We start from the raw sequence: 20,251 nt of genomic DNA, 5'->3' as shown, positions 1-20,251 counted from the left end.
CTTCTCTCACATGTCCAGCTTCCTCATAGCCACTTGTCAGAAGGAAGAGTTCTACTGCTTTGAAAGAGTTGGACAACTACAGATCTGGCCAATGGTTCACACACTTTAGGATTTCCATAACCAATACAAATACATTTAATTTGGAGAATCCCCGTAAAGTTGCCAACTTTTTATTTTGACAAGCAAAGACACTTAAGTCACACCTACTACCACTTAAGTCACATCACATCTACTATCACCTTAATTTCATAAAAACTTTCAACCCCAAATTATTAAGAAAAGCACTATTTCAGAATAAAGGACAATTCTAATGAGCTAAAACCAGCTTTATGAAAACTCTCACGTAACCCTTATCTTTCTCATTTTGTCATTAAGCAGCACCAATTTGCCAGCTAGCATTAGGGACCAACTGATAAATATCAACACTCCAGTGATTGGATGGGCAGACCCAGAGAGGGTCAGGGGGTTCTCCCAGGTCACACAGGGAGGGAATGGCAGAGTCGGGCCAGCACTTTCCATCTTGCTCAACCACCAGGCCCCCGTGGGCTGCTTCCACGGCCTCTGCCCAGTGTCCCTCCGTGTCCCCTCCGCAGAGGTCCACGCGGCTCACCCTTCCTCACCTGAAGGTAACACGCGGTAGCCGTTCCCTCGCACCCCCAGCCGGGTGCCTGCTTTGCTCCAGGACACGACCGGGGCCGGCATGCCCGTGCTGTGGCATGTGAGGACCACAGGCGCCCTCACGGTCACCGTGAAGTCTGTCTGGTCGTCGGCAATGGTGGGAGCCACTGAAACACAAGTCAGGGCTTGAGGTGCCCCGGGGATCACAGAGCCACGGGGCCAGGCGGACAAGGAGGACAGATGGACTAAGACACGGGGATGTCAGTGATGGGAGCCAGGCAGCGAGGCACAGCAGAGAGGCAGTCACATTCGTTCACTCAGCTGTTCTGCTGGGCCCGGGGGATAGTTATGAACTGCTTTCTAGAAATACTAGCCAGGTATCTCAGGGAGCGTTTCACAAGACAAGGGCGCTTGGTGGGGGCACAGAGCTGGGGAGGCCAGAGAAGGCCCTCGGGGGACATGGCATTTAACCTGAGACCTGAAGGAAGAGCAGGTGTTGCCTGGGTGAAGGGAAGAGTGTTCACTGCAGAGGGAACAGCATGTGCAAAGGCCCCGAGGTAAGGAACAAAAGGCTGAGCTGAACCTGGGGGTTGGCAGGGCTGGCCTTGTGAGCCCAGGTGACACTGAGCTTTCTATCCTGAGGGCAGTGGGCAGCCATGGTGGGAGGGGCTTTTATCTGGGGTGATGACAAGGTCAGATTTGGGTTCAGAACATTTTGGATTTAGGGAGAAGCCTCTCCTACAAGCTCCCACAGGCTGTGCTGGAGTCGGGTTATGTCAGTGTGAGAGGGCAGGATCAGAGAGGGCTTCCTGGAGGAGGTGATTCAGGAATAAAAGAAAGACTCAGGGGAACCCTCAGGTCCTTGCAAGCGGAGAGAGCGCCCAGGAGAGGGAGGCACTGTCCTCAACCTTCACCCCTGACCGTGAGCTTCCCGTAAACTATCAGCCCTGACCCTGAACTCACCATGAACCATCACCCAGTAGAGCTTGCGGGCCTCACCCACTTCATTGCTCACCACACACTCAAACTGGGCTGAGTCCTGGGGGCTGGGGGCTTCAAGGAGCAAGGCGTTGGAGGGCAGGAGTCTGGACGGAGAGACAGACAATCATCTGCTAAGTGACTGGCTTGGCTGACCTGAAACCAGCCAGCCATGACTTCCCTGGCTGGGAAAGTTGGAGGCAGGGCATGTGTCTCCTGACTGTTTTCCCTTCCTGTATCTGGCCCCCAGGGCTGACTCGAAAAGTTTCTCCTAGAATTTTCCATCTCCTAAGGTCAAGTTGTTGAGTTTGTGGGCGGTTTTAGTGTCTGTGCCTGGGTTTCTCCATAATCCTAGAAAGTTTTCTACAGTCAGCACCTAGGATAACTTCTGCAGTAGCAACCCCATCCAAAGCCCTGATTAGAACTGCTTGTGTTCACTGAACACCTGTTTCATCACAAAGCTCCGCGATGACCCGGCACCTAACACAACAAATACCTGGTGAATTCACTGCTGAACCGGCTCCCTTAATCCTCCCAGGGATCAGCTCAGGATCAGATTTGAGAAACAGGGAGACCAAGGCTGCTGCAGGCGCTATGGGTTCAGTCTCAGCCAGCATGAACTTAAGCTTCTAGGTGGATTTTTAAATAGTGACTGAAGTGGTTTCAAAGGCCATATATTCTCCAGTTGGCTTTATGTCACCAATGCCCCCACCTCCTACCGAGCATCTCCTGTAAAGATCTCCTTGCCCCCTGAGGTCCGGACACAAAAGTTCTGGTGCTGGCTTTGGTGAGTGAGACCCAAGCACATCCCTACCTCGGTTCTGACCCAGCTCCCCATCTGTGAGATGGGCAATCCCTCCTCCACCCTGAGGATCTCCTGATGTCCCCGGAAGTACCAGCTCAGCACCTGTAGGTGCCCTGATGCAGGCGGAAGTCCAACTTCTGTCCATCCTTCCACCAGGCCACGAGGGGCTTGGGGGAGCCACTGGCCTCACAGGGCAGCGAGGCTGGGGTGTGAGCAGTCAAGGTCAGGTTGGAGGGGCCGGGGGCGATGGTTGGAGGCTCTGGGGAGAAAGCAGTGATCAGGAGACAGGGTGCGGAACGCAGGCAGCGGCAGGGGGTCTGGTGGGGCTGTGCCCAGAGAGGAAGTCAAGGAGCAGGGTTTACTCTTATCCCCTTCAACCCGCTCCCAAGGAAGCAGGGACTGGGAGGCAGGAGAAACTCCCGGAGTGGGTCTTCCAATGGGCTCCCAAAGCTGGGGTGATGGGACCTTTGCTCACCGGAGTTTGGCATCTCCCTAACTACCTCTCCTTGAATGGGGCCTCCAGGGCAAAATTCCCCAGCAGCCTGCCTGAGGCCAGTGCTCAGCTCCTCCACCAAGGTCATCAATTGGATTGAAGAGCAGATTAGAGCCTCTGGCTCAGTGATTCTGAGTGTTATACAGCTTGTACATCTTTTCTCTCTCAATATAATAGTATAGTAGTAAGTGTATATGTTTGTATAAAAACAAATATGCATCTTTGAGTATACACACTCAAAACTTTTAACCAATGGGCTTCATAGTCAAAAAACATTTGGAGACCATTGCTCTTGACTCCTGACAGCTAGGATGACCCAGAAGCTAAGCAGGACCTGGCCCAGACAGGGGGTGGGTGCTGAAGGCAAAAAAACACACTTTCTTTACTCATCTACCTACCAAAGACCCGGAGGTCACGACCCTGCCGATCAGAACCTGCAGGGTTGGATGCCAGGCAGAGATAGTGGCCGGCGTCCTGGGCGAGGACTGGCTGGATCCTCAGGGAACCCTCAGACAAAATTTGAAACCTGGAACACAGGGAGGGGATGCCTGGTGGTGTCTCCAGCAAGACCCTCCCCTCAGTCCCTCACTTTTCCAGCAAGAGGTTGCTAACTCAGGAGTCCTGCAGGTTTGAGGCCAAGGTCTGGGTGGGGTGGGGGTCACGGCCATGGGCAGCAACCCACATGGTGACCTAGAACCAGAAAGGGTGAGGGGGGCTGCTTCCGGCCTTCCACGCTCCCACCTTGACCCAGGCTCTCCCCAAGAGCCCGCAGGCAGTGGTACCCCCACTCCTTCGGAGAACAGCCTCTAGATCAGGTCTGGCAACTGCCCTTTCCCAGGGGCCAGACTGTACTCTGTGATCCCACCCTTGGCCATGGCCAATTGGACTGGGGACGGACACACCCCGCAGGCCGGGCCAATGGAATTCTCTGCCCTGGGAACTTGGAACTGGGATTCACAGACAGCTCTCCAGGCTCTGCAACTTGTGTGAACGGAGGAGTTATAACTTGGGCGGCGTGGGAGGCTGGTGGGGGAGCATCCCTAACCTGTTCACAGAGAAAGAAGGTATAGAAAGTTGATCTGAGGGACAGAGAGGCCTAAAACTCACACACGGAAACAGAGGTTAGCAAGTGAGAGTCAAAACCAGACACAGACAGACAGACAGACAGACCAGGGTTCTCAGGCCTTTAACCAATGGGCATGTCTGCCCTTGGGTTCTGAGAAGATCCATGTCCTTTCTGCTCCAACTGCCCAGGTGGGCTTCCACTTACAACCTGCAGAGAGGTACCTGAGCTCCTTCCTAAGGCTGCCCCTTGCCAGCACCCACCTGGGGCTCTCAGGATCCAGGGGGACCCCGTCCTTCAGCCAGCTCACGAGGGGCCGGGGGGCACCGTCTGCCTGGCAGGGCAGCAGGGTCGTCTGGTTCATAGAGGCGTTCACTATAGGTGGTCCTGGATGGATGGTGGGTACCACTGGAGGAGGGGCACAGAGAGAGCGGGTGCTGGGAGTCTGTTGCTCTCCAGAGGGTGGGCAGGGCGGGTGGGCTGGGAGCACTCACTGTGGACCTCCACGTGGAAGGCCAGGCTGGTGCTGCCCGCCGCATTGCGGGCGGTGCAGCTGTAGTCGCCGCTGTCGGCCGTGCTCAGGGCCTGCAGCTGGAGGAATCTGCCCTCCTCGGGGAACTGGGTGTGGGCATCTGCCTGGAGAGACCCCCCACCGGGTGGCAGACCCTCATCAGTGGGGGACTGGACCTGGCCAGCCCCCCAGGTGGCCCGGTCATGGAACCAGTGGGACTGGCCCTGCACTGGTGCCCAACTGAGGACTCTCTGGGGAAACAGACTCCTTTGGGAGGGAAGGGCGTCCTCCCTGGAGCTCCGCCTTTGGGCCTATTGCAGGGCGCTCAGGCTCAGAGCAGGAGCTGGAGCCTCCCTCAGATCTACAGTCCTTGAATCCACAGCCTCAAATGGGCCTCATCTCAGGGGTGAGCACAGAGAACCTCAGGAACGGGCCCCAGGCCACACAGTCATGAGGCCTGGCTCAAAGGTACAGTAGACAGGCGTCAAAAGTCCTGGGTGCAAACCTTAGCCTCATCTCAGTGGCCCCGTCACCAATATGAGGTAATAGTAATATAACAATTTAAGAGGGCGGAGATACAACTTAACAGTCAGGAGAGCAGGCTCCTGGCACCCGGGAGCCAGCCTGCTCAGGGCCTGGGGCCCGAGAGGGACGGAAGGCAGCGCCCCAGGGGCCCAGCCTGCCACCCACCTGCAGCAGGACGCCCTCTCGGTGCCACTCGATCTCCGGTGCTGGGTCTGCTTCCACCGAGCACTCTAGAACCAGCTGTCCCGGGGCCAGGCCAACCACAAAGCGGGGGCCATGGGGCCCAATGACATTTGGGGGGGCTGGTGGGGCAGGCAGGGAGGGCATGAGAGATGGACTCGCCGTGGCCCGTCCCATTCTGCCTTCCTCTCCTGCCCCCGCTCCGGCACCCCATACCTTGAACTCTGACCCGGAAGCTCTTCTCAGCTTCACCGGCAGGGCTGTGGGCCAGGCAAGTGTAGAGCCCAGCATCACCCACCTGGGGATGGAGCAGGGTGAGCAGCTGCCTCTGGCCCCAGCCTGCCCGCCTCCTGACCTGGCTTCCCACTTACACAGCTAAGGGCCCAGGACTCAGACTCAGGCCTGTTGTCTGCCACCCCGCCTTTGCCACAAACCCATTCTCCTCTCTGGGACGTTCCTTCCCTATTACTGCCTCGCCCTTGTTTCAGGGCTAGGGCAGAGCTCGTCTCCTCCAGGAAGTCCCCCTTGACTGTACCAGTTCTTTCCTGGTTGGGCTAGGGATTTACCTGTTTCCGCATAAGCCTTGAGTCAGACCTGACTGGGGGTTCCCAAGGGCATGGCCCCGGGCCAAGGGGCTCATCTTCACGTCCTCACACCCCAAACAAAAGGGGAGCTTGGCCGAACCTTGCCGAGTGCTGCTGGGCCCCTCCCCGCCCCTCCTCGTCCCATGGCAGCAGGGGCAGCCGCACCTGCACACTCTCCACCTGGAGCATCCGCCTGGCCCCTTTGCCATCCTCTGGACTGCTCAGGGCCTGCCCATCCTTGTGCCAGGTGATGTTGGGTGCGGGGGTGCCCCGGGCATCACACAGGAGCTCCAAGGGGGTGCCGGGGGTCAGCAACAGCTCTTCGGGCTCACCTGAGTCCTCGATGTAGGGGGGATCTGCAAGACAACCCGCCCTGGGTCTGCCTTGGGGGCCGTGTGGGGAGCACTGGGAGCTGGGGCTCCCCACCCTCCCCCACCACCCAGATGCTGACAGCAGACGGGCCGCAAACAGGCGGTGGTGGTCGTGTTACTGCTGCTGCAGCTCACTTCTTCACTCGTGTCCAGCTCTTTGCGGCCCCATGGACTGTAGCCCACCTGGCTCCTTTAACCTTGGGATTTCCCAGGCCAGAATACTGGAGTGGGTAGCCATTTCCTTCACCAGGGGATCTTCCCCACCCAGGGATCAAACCCATGTCTCCTGCATTGCAGGCAGATTCTTTACCACTGAACCACCAGGGAAGACCTGGTGATGGTGTTGGAGGGTCCTAAAAGCATCAGACCATGGGCTCATCTGCCTGGGGCAATTATCTGTGTTTTAAAACCAACCAGAAAACAGGATAAAGGGAGATGCATCTTTTCAATGTGGCACAGCTCTTGCAAAATCTTGTGCTTGAGACCCAGAACCCCCGAGACCTCAGTGGCTTTTTACCTGCTTTACAAGGTTTGGGTGATGAGACTGGGGGGCACAGCCCCAGGAGAATGAAGAATCTGGGTCCTCAGACACTGCAGCCAGGTCAGCAAGGCCTGTTCCCCAAGCCCCAAGCCTCTGGGGTGCTCACCTCCCTCACCACCTTCTCCATTTTCTCCCCACCCTGAGGACCCCCTGCCACCTCCAGCCCATAAAAGCTGGCACTAGGGGCAGGTGACTCACCCATCACCGTCAGCTGGAAGTGCCTCCTGGCTTCCCCTGCCTCGCTCATGGCCACGCAGGAGTAGGTCCCTGTGTGTCCCGCTTCCGCTGACTCCAGCAGCAGGCCAGGCCCATGCTCCACGCTCGGGGGCAACAGTGGTTCCCCATCCTTCATCCATGACACAAAGGGCAGGGGGCTTCCCCGGGCTTCACAGGGGAGGAACACCAGGGAGCCATGGACCACTGCCACGTCATTCTGGAACTCAGCCGGCACCAGGACAGGGGGCACTGTGCAGAGCCAAAGAGTGAGCATGAGTCAATTTATTTGATGCCAGGTGGCCCCTGGACCTTTGCACGGGCTGTAACTATTGGCCAGAGTGCCCTTCTCCCGGTCTATTCCTTCTCATCTCCAGTCCATAACTTAGACCTCACCTCCTCCAGAAAGCCTTCCCTGAACCCCCAAGACCAGGTAAGGTGCCCCCTCGGTGCTCCCCTGGCATCCTCTCCTTCCCCTGGCATCACCAGTCACCTTGAATTTTAATTGTCTTTCTACAGAGCTGTTTTCCTTACCGACCTCCTAAGGTCAGCGGCCACCTCTGCTCACTGCTGTATCCTGGTGAGGCCCTGGCACGCTAGTGTCCAAGAACCACTTGTGAGATCAATGAAAGAGTGACTGAATGAACCAGGGGCTGAGTGTGTGTCCTGCCTTGACATCCCTGAGGGCCAACCCTCGGTTCTACACAGAGGGGCAGAGGGGCGGGGACAGGGCCTTGATTCTCACCCCTAAGGCCACAGGACCCGGTAACCCACCCCCTGCTCCGTACCGTGCACCTGCAAGACGAAGTGTCTGTTGGCCACACCTGCTGGGCTCGAGGCCACACAGGTGAAGGTGCCCGAATCTGCTGGTTGCGCCTGGGAAATCCTGACGCCCTCGAGCAAAGGGAGGGATGAGAGTGAGAGGGGGAGAAAGAGAGAGAGGGACTCAGACCCCTTTCTTTTCCATCTCGTCCCCAACATCTCACTGGCCAGAGGGTGGGGCTCTGAAACATACACCTGACCGGGTCCTGCCTCTGCTCAAACCCCCAGAATGAAGCCCGGACTCCCCACCTCCACCCCTGCTGCCTTCTCTGCCCACCTCACTCTGCACCCAGACTTTCTGCTTCCCAGATTCTGAAGCTTCACTGTCCCTCCCCAGGGCGGCCTGCTATTCCCACCCCTTTCTTCTAGACAATCTCGCTCAGCTCCCAGGACTCATCAAGCATCTCTACTCACTGTCTCCACTGCCTGAACCCCTACTGTCTGTTGAATCCCCTTTCACCCTGACCACTCCTCCTGAGTTGCCTCTGTCAATGGCCACAGTGACCCTGAAATGTCTGTTATACCCGCCCTAACGCTGGCAACCTGGGCACAGCCCACACTCGCTCCCTGGGGACTGCAGCCCATCCTGGCTTCCAACACCAGTTGTTTGGGGACCATCTCCAATCACCCATCTCCTAACTCCCGACTAGAGCATCCACTGCCTGGTTCCCATCTTTCCTTCTGTCCAAGAACCTCTCCAACCAACACGAGGGAAGACAGCCCAGGTCTCAACCCTCAACCTGCTCCTCCCACTGTGGACCTGTCTCAGAAAATGGGAACTCAGCCTTCCAAGTTCCCGGATAAAGACCCCAGAGCCCTGCTCAACTCCTCCCACCATCTCTCCTCTCTCCACGACGCCACCAGCTGGACCATCGCCATCACCCCCGTCACGTGGCTCTGACCCAGGCCCCCCCACCATGTCTCACCTGGATTATGACCAAAGCCCCAGAACACCCTCCTACTGAGCCCTCAGCCCTACAGCCTGCCTACGGTACAGTCTGCCTACAGTACAGTCTGCCTACAGTACAGTCTGCTGTCCACACTGCAGCCTAAGTCACAACCCAAAGAAATGAAAGTAGAGGCTCAAGTGGATACGTGCACTAGGATGTTCAGAGCAGCATTATTCACATTTTTCAGCATTATTCACACAGCTGCTGAAATGTGGATGCAACCCAAGTGTCCACTGATGAGTGAGTGGATGGATAAAGGAAATGTGTTCTACGCACACCACGTGATATTATTCAGCCTTAAATATTAGGGTGGAAAGTTTGACACAAGCTACAGCATAGATGATCCCTGGGTCGTGAAGATCCCCTGGAGAAGGAAATGGCAATCCACTACAGTATCCTTGCCTGGGAAATCCCCATGGACAGAGGAGCCTGGCAGGCTCCACAGGGTCGCAAAAAGAGTAGGATATGACTTAGCGACTAAACAGCAACATGCGCGAATCTTGAAAACATGATGCTAAGTGAAATAAACCTGTCACAGAGGACAACTACTGCATGATGCCACTTACATGAGGGACTTGGAATAAGGCAAATTCATAGAGACAGAAAGTATGATGCTGGGCGCCAGGAGAAGGGGAGGGGTCGGGGAATTGGTGTTTAATGGGTCAGAGTCGCAGTTTGGGAAGACGCAAAGGTCTGGAGAAGGATGATGGTGACAGCTGCCCAACAGTGTGAATGTCCTTAATGCCACTGAACAGTGCACCTAAAAATGGTAGATTTTCTATTATGTATATTCTACTACTATAGACACAAAAGTCGAGCCACATCATGAGGCTTCTCTGCTGAAAACTCTCTCAGGACTCCCCTTCTCTCCTTAGGAAAACCCAAGTCTTTTGAAGCACTTACAAAGCCCTATGTTGCCTGACTGACCTTCCCTTCATTAACCCTCCAATTCTGTTCCTAGAACGCACAGCCGCATGCCCACCTCAGGGCCTTTGAACCTGCTCTTCCTGCCTGGGAGCTCTTTCCCATGGAATCCACTCACCTCCCCTTCTTATCTCGTTCCACATCTGCTCAAGTGTCATCTCCTCTGAGTGCCTGCCGCCGGCCACCCTAAAATTGTGCCCTCCATGGCCACTTCCTATCCCCTCACCCGGGCACACATCTCCTGTGACATGTCACTTTTATACTTGTCTATTTTCCATCCCCACAACTGCAGGAGCAGAGGCTTTGTCTTGATCACTGCTCCACCCCAATGCCTAGAACTGCACCTGGAACAAGCACTCCGAAGTGTTGCTGAATGTGTGAAGACTTTGCTCAGGCACCTTCTTCCAGGAAGCCTTCCCTGATTTCTCCCACCAGGGCTAGGCTGACTTAGGTGCAACCAGATGTCATCACCCAGATCTGTGCCTCCCCTACTGGCCTATGAAAACCTGAGGGCAGAGGCCACTTTCACTTCTGGAGTTCCATTTGGGTCCTCTCATTCCCCTCGTCAAAAACTTCTATGTGTTTATATTATTTTCAGTCTAAAAGCCATTCAGTAGTGTTTTTAGGCAAGCTGCTTGAGGAGGATGTCTGGGGTCCTGGTTGGGGGGTTGGGGAACCAGCACCTTACCGGAGGCTGCGGCCGGAGCTGTGGAGGTAGGTGCGGTGGGAGAGCGGAAGGGGCAGGCCATCCTTGAGCCAGCTCACGTGGATAGGTGGGGAGCCCCGGACAGGGCACGCCATGCTCACCAGATCGCCAAGCCTGTGCACCAGGGTCCCTGCACCCTCTGGCCCCTGCTCGATGGTGGGAGGCACTGGTGGGTGTGCAGAGAGGAGAGAAGGAGCAGTGACAGGGTCAGAGAGCTGGACCATAAAGAAGTCTGAGCGCCAGAGAATTGATACTTTCAAACTGTGGTGCTAAAGGAGACTCCTGAGAGTCCCTTGGACTGCAAGGAGAACAAACCAGTCCATCCTAAAGGAAATGAGTCCTGAATATTCATTGGAAGGACTGATGCCAAAGCACCAATGCTTTGGCCACCTGATTCAAAGAGCCGACTCACTGGGAAAGACCCTGAGGCTGGGAATGATTAGACAGGAGGAGAAGGGGACGACAGAGGATGAGATGGTTGGATGGCATCACAGACTCAGTGGACAATGAGTTTGCCCAAACTCTGGGAGATGGTGAAGGACAGGGAAGCCTGGTGTGCTGCAGTCCATGGGGTCGCAAAGAGTTGGACATGAATGAGCGACTGAATAGCAAGAGCAAGGGGGTCAGGGGAGGGGGGGTGGGCTCCCCCCAGGGAAGCCCCAGGAGATGGCACTGATATCTAGCAGTCATCAAGTGGCAATCACCATGTGGTTCTCAGATCCACATCCACCCCCGGTGAGGATGACGCCCGTGGAGTGGGGGTGTGGCCTTGCCCTGTGGGTCTCTCCTTTATCCTCTGACTCGCTCGCTGTACCCCTGGAGCAGTTGTGCCCCAGCCTGAGGATGAGGCAGAGGCCCAGAGAGGCCAGACGGGCCTGGCTCACAGGGGGGGCATGGATGGGGGCTCACAGATCCCCCCATCAGGGCCCTGTCTGTACCCTGCAGATAACCCAGTGGAGGCCCTGTGTTGGCCCGGCTGCTGCCATCCTGGGATGGCTGGACTGCCTGCCTCTTCTCGCCCTCAGCCACTCACCCAGCACGTTGACGGTGTGGAGCCTGGCGTCCTCACCGGCCGCGTTGTGGGCCACGCAGGTGTAGGCGCCCGAGTCTGAGGCCCTCAGGCCCTTCAGCACCAGGGAGCTGTTGTCCAGGTAGAACCTGTCAAGGGGAGAGAGAGCCGGGAGGCAGGCGTGTGAGGACACGCAGGCCCGCCGCCTGGGACGGGGACGGTGCTGGCCGGGCCTTACCAGGGGTAGGGGCCCAGGCTGAGGTCCAGCGGGTGGCCGTCCTTCAGCCAGACCACGTCCGGCGGGGGCTGCCCATAAGCCTCGCAGTCCAGCCGCACGTCCTGTCCCTCCAGGACGCTGTGCTCCTGAGTGGTGCCTGAGCTCCAGATCCGGGGGGCCACTGTGGTAGGGGCTGTGGTGAGGCCCTGGGGCAGAGGCCGGGGCTGGTGTGTGGGGAGTGGAACACGGGAGGGGCTCAGGGTGCGGACGTACCCAGCACGGCCACCACGAAGTCCTTGCGGGCCTCAGCCTGGGCGTTCTCGGCCACGCACGTGTAGGTACCAGCCTGGTCTGGCTGCAGGTGACTCAGCTGGAGGCGGCCCCCCCGGGAGACCACACCATGCGCCACGCTGCTCTCTGCTGGAAAGAGGGGCAGGCCTGGGCATCATCTGCTCGGACCCATCACCCCCGGTGCCACTATTGGGCCCAGACACAAAAATCACGTGACTCCCCGGGAGGGTGGTTAATCCCCACTCACAAGGCTGGAAAGACCCCGGGAACCCTTGAATTACCCACCCTTTTCTTACACTCATAGGGAAACTGAGGCCCAGACACATCACAGCCTTCCCCAGCCTGGGCACCTTTGATTGCTTCAGTCAGTATAACCAACCCCTCCATACACCCTTCCACTGGGGACATTTCTCCCCAAGGGATCCCACTCCTTTTATTGTCTACGACTTGCTCCTCTTCCTGTTGACTCTCAGGCCCAGCTCATCTCCCACCTCCCTTCCAATCTTTCCCTCCGCCCCCCTGGATCACAGCAAACCAGAACTCACTGACCTTGATGTGAGTCAAGTGAGGGGCTCCTCTGAGGCTCTGCTCAGGCTGCACACCCACCCCCACCTGGAATGTCCCCCCCCATCGTGTTCTCCAGCGGCACCTCTGCCCCAAAGCCTTCTCTGACTGCACCAGCCCAGGCTGGTCTGCCCTCCCCTCAGAGCCTCATCTGTCCAGCCAGCCCTTCAACACAAAATGTATTGAGCAACTACTACAAATCCAACAGCGAGCTCAGGAATAGAAGACGCGTGAAATGTGGTCCTGTCCTCAAGGAGTTCAAAATGCATCAGAGACAGTGACACGGGTACAAGCCTGTGTGCCTGGCCCTGTGAAACCCTGATGGAGCCTGGAGAGACGAGGCCAGGCTTCTGGAGGAGGTAAGCCTCAGCTGAGACTTGAAAAGTGGGTCTGAATCAGCCAGGTGAAAGTGGAGGTGGTTCAGGGAGCCCAGGGTGGGTATTTCAGGAAGGAAATAGCATGTGCCAGGAGCTGAAGGCCAGAGAGAAGAGAGCCCAGAGCAAGGAAAGCGTATGCCGTGCACTTGTACAAGAACATTCACGCATGTTATCCCTCACAGCCAAAGGTGGAAACAACACAAATGTCCATTGACTGGCAGACGGATAAACAAAATGTGATAGAGCCACACAGTGGAACGTTCAACCATAAAAATGAATGAAAAAATAAACTTAATGAAGAACTGACACATGCTACAACATGGATGATCCTTGAAAACACGGTGCTAAATGGAACAAGAGGCCATGTGTTGTGTGATTCCACATGTTACATGACGTGTCCACAACAGGCAAGTTTATAAAGACAAAGTAGGTTAGGGGCTGCCTAAGGCTAGAGTGGCTATGAGTGAAGGTAATGGGTAAGGGATTTCTTTTGGGTGATAAACTTGTTCCAAAATTATAAACAACGAGGTCCTACTGTATAGCACAGGGAATTGTTCAATATCCTGTGATAAACCACAGGGGAAAAGAATATAAAAAAGAATGAGTGTATATATATATATATATATATGGGTATGCATACATATTCAGTTGTGTCCAACTCTGCACCCCATGGACAGTAGCCAGCCAGGCTCCTCTGTCCATGGGATTCTCCAGGTGAGAATACTGGAGGGGGCTGCCATTTCCTTCTCCAGGGGATCTTCCCCACCCAGGGATCAAACTCACATCTCCTGCAATGACAGGCAGATTCTTTAAGGTTCTTTACCACTGAGCCACCTGGGAAGCCTATATATATGTATACACGCACACACACACACACACACACGCATATATGTGTGTGTGTGTGTGTATATATATATATATATATATATATATATAACTGAATCACTTTGCCATACAGCAGAAATTAACACAACACTGTAAATCAACTATACAAGTCTACTACAATAAACTAGGAAAAATAAAATACACAGTTAAAAAAATGTTTCAAAATTGATTGTGTGTATGCTCTGTGAATGCAAAAAACAATTGAATTATACATTTTACTTGGGCAAACTGTACAGTATGTGAACTGTATCTCAGTAAAGCTGTTATGGAGAGAGACAGACACGGGCACATGCAAGGAGCCGAGAGCAGCTGGGTCTGTCTGGAGTACGGGGCAGGATGGAGGCGGGCTGGCCCCGGCCAGTGGGCCCTGGCCCCGAAGGGCCTCCTGGGCTGTGGTCCTGAGGACTCCAGCCACGGAAGGATTTTCGACAGATAACTGATGCGCCCAGACCTGCCCTTTGCCATCCCTTCCGCCCCTGTGGAATCTGCACTGAGGCCTGGACGGGGCCCAGGAGACAAGTGTAGGGGCTGTGCCCTCACCCAGGGGTGTGGACCGTGGGGCTGAGATGGGAAAGGCTGTGGGTGGAGAGCAGGGCTGACCTCAGACGTGTTTACACTGACAAGACGAGGCACCTACTGGCTGATGGGCGGGCGGGTTGGGGGAGAGTAAGAGTGGGGCAAGGATGGAGGCCTGGATGGGGGTGACCACCAGCAGGGCTGGACAGAGCTGAGGTGCTGGAGGAGGAGCAGCTCTGGGGGCCAATGTGGAGCCCAGGGTCAGGCCAGCTGTACCCTCAGCACCCACTGTGTCTCTGTCCTGTGGACACAAACACAGGAGCTGCCAAGCCCCCATGTGAATGGTCCTCAATGTTGGGATTTCAAGGCCAACAGGGTTGAGAGACAAATGGGGGAATGGATCAACAAGGTGCTGCCAGCTTTTGATTTTGCCAAGCAAGTACAGTTACAAACCCAACTCTCCCCTTCTGCTTTCACTGCCATTTCATTAAGTAAAGAAAGTTGTTGTTGTTGTTTTAGTCGCTAAGCTGTGTTTGACTCTTTTGTGACCCCATGGACTGTAGCCCGCCAGGCTCCTCTGTCCATGGGATTTCCCAGGCAAGAATACTGGAGTGGGTTGCCATTTCCTTCTCCAGGGGATCTTCCCGACCCAAGGATCTAACCTGTGTCTCCTGCATTGGCAGGTAGTTTCTTTACCGCTGAGGTACCAGGAGAGTCCCAAATGAAGAAATACTTGGCAGCAAAATGATAAGGACTGAGGGACTCACCGACAGGCATCCTGTCCTTCAGCCAAGTAACAGTAGGTGCAGGGACCCCGGTCACATCACAGCTCAGGACCAGGGGGCTCCCAGCCACCTGGCTCACGGTCTCCATCTCTGGGTTCTCAAACGTTGGGGGCACTGCAGGAGAGAAGCCAGATTCCCAGAATCCTATGACTCTGCCCCCTACTTCCTTCCTCCCAGGCTGATCATGGATGCCTGAGAAGCACTTCCCTGTGGTTAGGAGCTGACATTTTATGTTTTGCCATTGATGCGGATATGAGTTGTTTTATCCACAAACATAAATACGACCAGCAGCTGGCTATTTCAAAACATTTACAAAGCAGAGCCCAGAGGGGACCACTTAGCTGAAGGATGGTAAATACGTGACTATTGCACCAGCAGGCGTTAACCTATGCCAGGGCAGACATCACTAATCGATCCCAACACTCTCTCCTGCTCAGCCAGCATGAAGTTATGCACCACAGGCAGCCACTGCCAGTGGAACACAGATGGCTGTGCTTAGGATGAAACAGCTCTCTCAAGGACTGGAATTCCACCCTCCCCCTGTTCATCAAGGTGGCCATTAGGAGAAGGAGCTATGAGCTTAGAGCAGCAGACTTGGTATCAATAATTTTCAACACTGGCATTCAGTATGGTCAGGGTTGGATCCATCCACTGTCCCTGTGCTGGGGAAGCTGCAGGCTTTGGCATCTGCGGCAGATAGCTGGTGTCTCTCTACCTGTCCTTCCCATCTCACACAGGGTCACTCGGGTAGAAACTACATTTCCCAGTCTTCTTTGCAGTCCACTGTGGCCAGCTGCTCAAGTTCTCTGTGTCTACTCATTTCTGCTTCATGGGCTGGGATACAATGCAACGTGTGTATGCTGAATCACTTCAGTTGTCTCTGACTCTGAGAGCCCATGGACTGTAGCCGCCAGGTTCCTCTGTCCATGGAATTCTCCAAGTAAGAATACTGGAGTCGATTGCCATCTCCTCCAGGGGATCTTTCTGACTTAGGGATCGAATCTGAGTCTCTTCTGTCTCCTGCATTGGCAGGCAGTTTCTTTAACCCTAGCGCCACCTGAGAAAGCCCAAAGATGCAATGCAGACAGGGACAACCCCCGGGGAATGGGAGATTAATAGGATGGAAGGGTCTTGGTCCCTAAATTAGCATTTGGTAAGTCCAGAGTTACCCTCCAGCCCAGATCCTCACTTCTAGGCTTTTGGATGACAGAGGTAAACTTCTCTCTTCCTTGATGCACTATATTTTGGAGTCTTTTTGTTACACAGCTGAGTCTATTCCCTAACTGACACAACATCTGACCACAAGAAAATCTGACCAAGCCTTCATCCTTTGCTTCCCTAGGCAGTTCCGACAAGCTCTCCCTTCACCCCCAGCTTGAGCCACACCCAATGAAATGCCCATCTATATTCCATCTTGGGCTGCCAGGACAAGTGTCTCAGGACTCAGGTGGGGATGACATGGTCCCAGGACTCCGAGGGTCTGATCTTTTAGGGGTCTGTCCCAGTGCTCCCATCCTGGGCCCTGTGCCTGGCCATTTCTAGACACAGTCATGGCAGACCATAGATGGGGCGCTTTCTGCATGCCTAACAGGCAGGTCCTATTTTTGGCTCCTTTTACTGCAGGTAAATCTGAGGCTCAAAGGGACAAGGTCACTCAGAGCAAGTCATCAGTGGAGTCCTGTTAGGATCCTGATCTTGTGCCTGATGTTTTCAAAAAAGATCCTGAGCTTTTCAGTTCCAGATCTTGTGCCCTAAACACTCAGCAACATGCTTCCCTTTTCAGCCACTGCCCTTCCCATCCTTGGGAGCCCCGTGTGCTGCCAGGGGTCCCACAGTGGTGTTTGGAGTCTGGTCCCCAGCTTACCCTGGACCGTGAGGCTGAAGGCCCGCATGGCCTCCCCGGCTGCGTTGCTGACTCTACAGCTGTATAAGCCTCTATCCGACACCTGGGGCAGACAGAGCACGTGACGTCAGTGTGCATGTGGTGGGGGTGGGCCCCCCAAACCTCCAGGCCCCAGAACCTTCCAGAGCAGGACTCCTCTAGGATACTGGTCATGCCTGGGAGACCCAAGAGGGAGATGGGACTTTCCGGCCTTTCCCAAATTCTAGAGATGCAGGAGAGATGAGAGGAGGTGGGTGCAGAGGACCCAGACCCCCCCCTCCCCCGGGTCTGCATGTCAGCTGAGCCAGGGCGAGAAGGTTCCTTCACTGTGGGGATGGAGCTGAACCCAGAGAGGGGAGCCCTGGGTACAGTTCCAGAGGAATAGCAAATATTCACCCAGTGAACACTTGTGGGTATCTAATCCACCAGGGAGGGGGGTGGCAGGTAGAACCAACTCCCCGGGAGTCATAACCAGAGGGGCCTGGAGAGGCTTCTGGATCCTGGGGAAACAGGCAGGCGGCAGGGCCTGGATCCGCTCAAAGTCGTTCTGGGGGCCAGTGTGGAGCCGGGCCTGGGATCCGGGGCTCTTTCTGCATCTCCCACCCCCGAGGCTGCTAATCACCTTGGACCGGGGTTCTTTGGGCCGAGGAGGAAACAGGCCCCACATCCTGCCACCCAGATGCCCGCCTCCCCCTGGTACACCAGGAGGTGACAGCCCCAGGGCTGCCCGGGGCTGCCCGCACGACCAGACAGCTCACCTGGGCGTCCTGGATCTCCAGCCTCTGCCCACCCAGCAGAGCTTGGATTCTCTCTGCCAGGACCAGGGGCTGCCCGTCCTTCTGCCAGGCTACAGTCGGCGCGGGGAGTGCGTCTGTCTCACAGCTCAGGACAGCCTTGTCCCCCGCACTCACCAGGACCGCATCCTGGGGTCTGCTGGGCGCCTGCCGGAAGGTGGGGGGAACTGGGGCAGGAGACGAGCCGAGTGAGGGGCCAAGGCCTTCCCCTGTCCGCCCCAACCGCCCCGCAGGTTAACCGTCTATGGAAAGAAAGGGTCACACAGCGGACCCCACCCCAGGGGACGGTACTGACTCAGGGGGCTGGACTAAGAGAATCCAGGCCGGCACACCGAGGACCTGCTGGGTGACCTGGGAAGTGCCTCTTGCCCTCTCTGGGCTCAGCCTCCCAGTTGGGGTACATGCATGCTGAGTCACTTCAGTCGAGTCTGACTCTTGCGACCCCATGGACTGTGACTCGCCAGCCTCCTCTGGCCATGGGATTTCCCAGGCAAGAATACTGGAGTGGGGCTCTGTTTCCTCCTCCAGGGGATCTTTATGACCCAGGGATTGAACCCCGCATTGGCAGGCAGATTCTTTACCAGTGAGTTACCAGGGAAGAAGTCCTGGCACTGGGCTAAATGCTCACATACCACCATCTAATCCTAAACCAACCATCACCTTATAGTGATGGGAGACTCAAGGCTCAGAGAGAGAGAGTGACTTGCCCAAGGTCACAGAGCAAGGAAGCACACCGCTGAATTTCAAACCCAAGGGCGTCCAAGTCTAATAACCAGGAGGCTAACCCCACGGTGCCCCTAGACACCACTGCAGCAGAACGCACGGTGCGTCCCCGGCTCCCCCGGGGCCGGCTGCCCCTCCCCTGACTGTGCTGATGGAGGGGTGTGAGGGCTGATGGGAGGAGTGGGGGACAGTGCAGTGGGGGACAGACGGCACGTACCCAGCACGCTGAGCTGCACCAGCTTCTGGTCTCGGCCAGCGGCGTTGAGGGCCTCACACATGTACATCCCAGAGTCCGACAGCTGAGCCCGAGCCAGCTGCAGGGTGTGGGTGCCTGCCAGGGGTGGTGGTGGGAGGATGGTGGGCAGCCAGCGCTTGGCACCAGTGAACAGGCCCCAATCCCCAGACCCCACGCCCGCAATCCTAAAGCCCTGCCAGACCCCCCAGTTCTGTCCCAGGTTTGGGGAGGCTACTCGGCTTCCCCACAGAGCCTCGAAGCCGAGCCTCCAGCCTCAGTTTACCCACCAGGCAGGAGGAAGCCCTCTTCTCCCAGGGAGAGGGTCCGGCTGTCCTTGTACCACGTGACCTCGGGGCTGGGGTGAGCACGGACTTCGCAGGGCAGGGAGACGCTGCTGTTGATGGTGGTGGTGATCTGCTCCGGGTTCGGACCTGTGATTCGTGGTGGGACTGTCCCCACAGGGCAACCGAAATAAAGAAAGACGTGACAATGCAGACCGGCAGGGAGCCAACGGCCACAGGGTGATGCACGGGGCCTCCCGGGGCTCCTGGCACTTCAAACCAGCTCTTGTTCGTCTTCCTCATCTTGTAGAGGAGAACTCGGGGCTCAGAGATCAGAGAGGGAGCGTCATTTTTCCAAGGTCACTCAGCTGCTCAGTGGCAGGGCCAGAATATCCATTCAGTTCAGGCGTGAGTCCTAGACCTCGAGTGCCCAACGCTGTCATCCCTCTGCCCCTGAGGCCACAGTTGCCCCACGTCTGGAGCCAGAGCTCTCGGCCCTGAGATGCACATGTCATAGGAACGCAGAGGTTGAGAGGGCTGACTCTGGGGCGGGGAGACCCCCACCGAGTAACATCTCTGAGACTGTTTCCACGGCCCTAAAATGGGACCCACCTCTCGGCCTTGAGCCCAGGAAAGTAAGTGCTCTCAGAGTAAATGATCAATCATGCTGCTGGAAAGGCCTCGAAAGAGCCGTTCTTCTGAGAGCTTCCAAGGTTGCTTAAGATGGTTTCTAGTGGCCAGGGTCCCCCAGAGCTCTCTGTCCTGGGGTAAGGCTGGCAGAGGCCGAAAGCCCAGGATGCTGGAAAGACCGCGGCACTCTGCCTGCCTGCCTGGTGAGCCCATGGAACGCGCCACGGCCGACTCAGAGGACCAGCCCCTGCTCAGCTGGGGAACCCGCGGGGGCTGCCCGCTCGCCCGGCTCACCTTGCACCCTGAGTGTGAAGAGTTTCTCTGCAGAGCCCGCCGGGTTGTCGGCCACACACATGTAGCTGGCAGCATCAGCCACTTCCGCCGTGGAAACCTGGGGGTGCATGTCGCCAGCCCGATGGCTCTGGGCCCCCCAGGAACTGCGAGGGCTCCCTCCCACCCATCCCAGGCACGGCAGGCACCAGGCGGAGCCCCCTCAGAAGACCACCTTTGTCTACACGGAGCAATGCTTAGGGAGGTCACCTCACGTCCAGCTAGGGCTGTCTGTGACATTGGGGGGTGTGGGGCTGACAGATGAGTCCCTGTAGCAAACTGGGTGGTGACCACGGCCCCCTCCCCCAGCCCCGGGGAGGGTGCTCTGTGCTACACTGGGCTCCAGGGGTCCCTGTAGGGGTGTCTGAATGCTGGGGGTCCAAGGTGCTGCCTGAGGTCCCAGGTGCCCGCACTGGTCTGTGGGCATCCGACGGCCTTCCTAAGGAAG

General features: G+C 56.5%; 1 protein-coding gene across 2 annotated transcripts in view; it reads right to left on the bottom strand.

Annotated features, from left to right (window-relative positions):
* HMCN2 (hemicentin 2) overlaps positions 1-20,251 on the bottom strand; it is a 185,613-nt gene that overhangs the window by 26,869 nt on the left and 138,493 nt on the right. Inside the window, exons 57-77 of one of the 2 annotated variants that reach the window (XM_043469851.1) lie at positions 19,768-19,864; positions 18,850-19,011; positions 18,545-18,658; positions 17,569-17,771; positions 16,793-16,874; positions 14,911-15,042; positions 11,784-11,930; positions 11,532-11,691; positions 11,318-11,442; positions 10,267-10,450; positions 7,671-7,768; positions 6,868-7,134; positions 5,923-6,113; positions 5,390-5,471; positions 5,159-5,295; positions 4,452-4,593; positions 4,221-4,365; positions 3,293-3,420; positions 2,504-2,660; positions 1,582-1,703; positions 621-785 (exon numbers count right to left, since the gene is read on the bottom strand). In XM_043469851.1, the coding sequence (XP_043325786.1) occupies positions 621-785; positions 1,582-1,703; positions 2,504-2,660; positions 3,293-3,420; positions 4,221-4,365; positions 4,452-4,593; positions 5,159-5,295; positions 5,390-5,471; positions 5,923-6,113; positions 6,868-7,134; positions 7,671-7,768; positions 10,267-10,450; positions 11,318-11,442; positions 11,532-11,691; positions 11,784-11,930; positions 14,911-15,042; positions 16,793-16,874; positions 17,569-17,771; positions 18,545-18,658; positions 18,850-19,011; positions 19,768-19,864 (3,040 nt within the window). The remainder of the gene's footprint in view (positions 1-620; positions 786-1,581; positions 1,704-2,503; positions 2,661-3,292; positions 3,421-4,220; positions 4,366-4,451; positions 4,594-5,158; positions 5,296-5,389; positions 5,472-5,922; positions 6,114-6,867; positions 7,135-7,670; positions 7,769-10,266; positions 10,451-11,317; positions 11,443-11,531; positions 11,692-11,783; positions 11,931-14,910; positions 15,043-16,792; positions 16,875-17,568; positions 17,772-18,544; positions 18,659-18,849; positions 19,012-19,767; positions 19,865-20,251) is intronic. The other variant, XM_043469852.1, reaches the window with a different exon arrangement.

This window comes from Cervus canadensis, chromosome 5 (assembly GCF_019320065.1).
Source record: "Cervus canadensis isolate Bull #8, Minnesota chromosome 5, ASM1932006v1, whole genome shotgun sequence".
NCBI lineage: Eukaryota > Metazoa > Chordata > Mammalia > Artiodactyla > Cervidae > Cervus > Cervus canadensis.
Note: the sequence above shows the minus strand (reverse complement) of the source record. Positions and strands in the feature narration are given on the sequence as shown.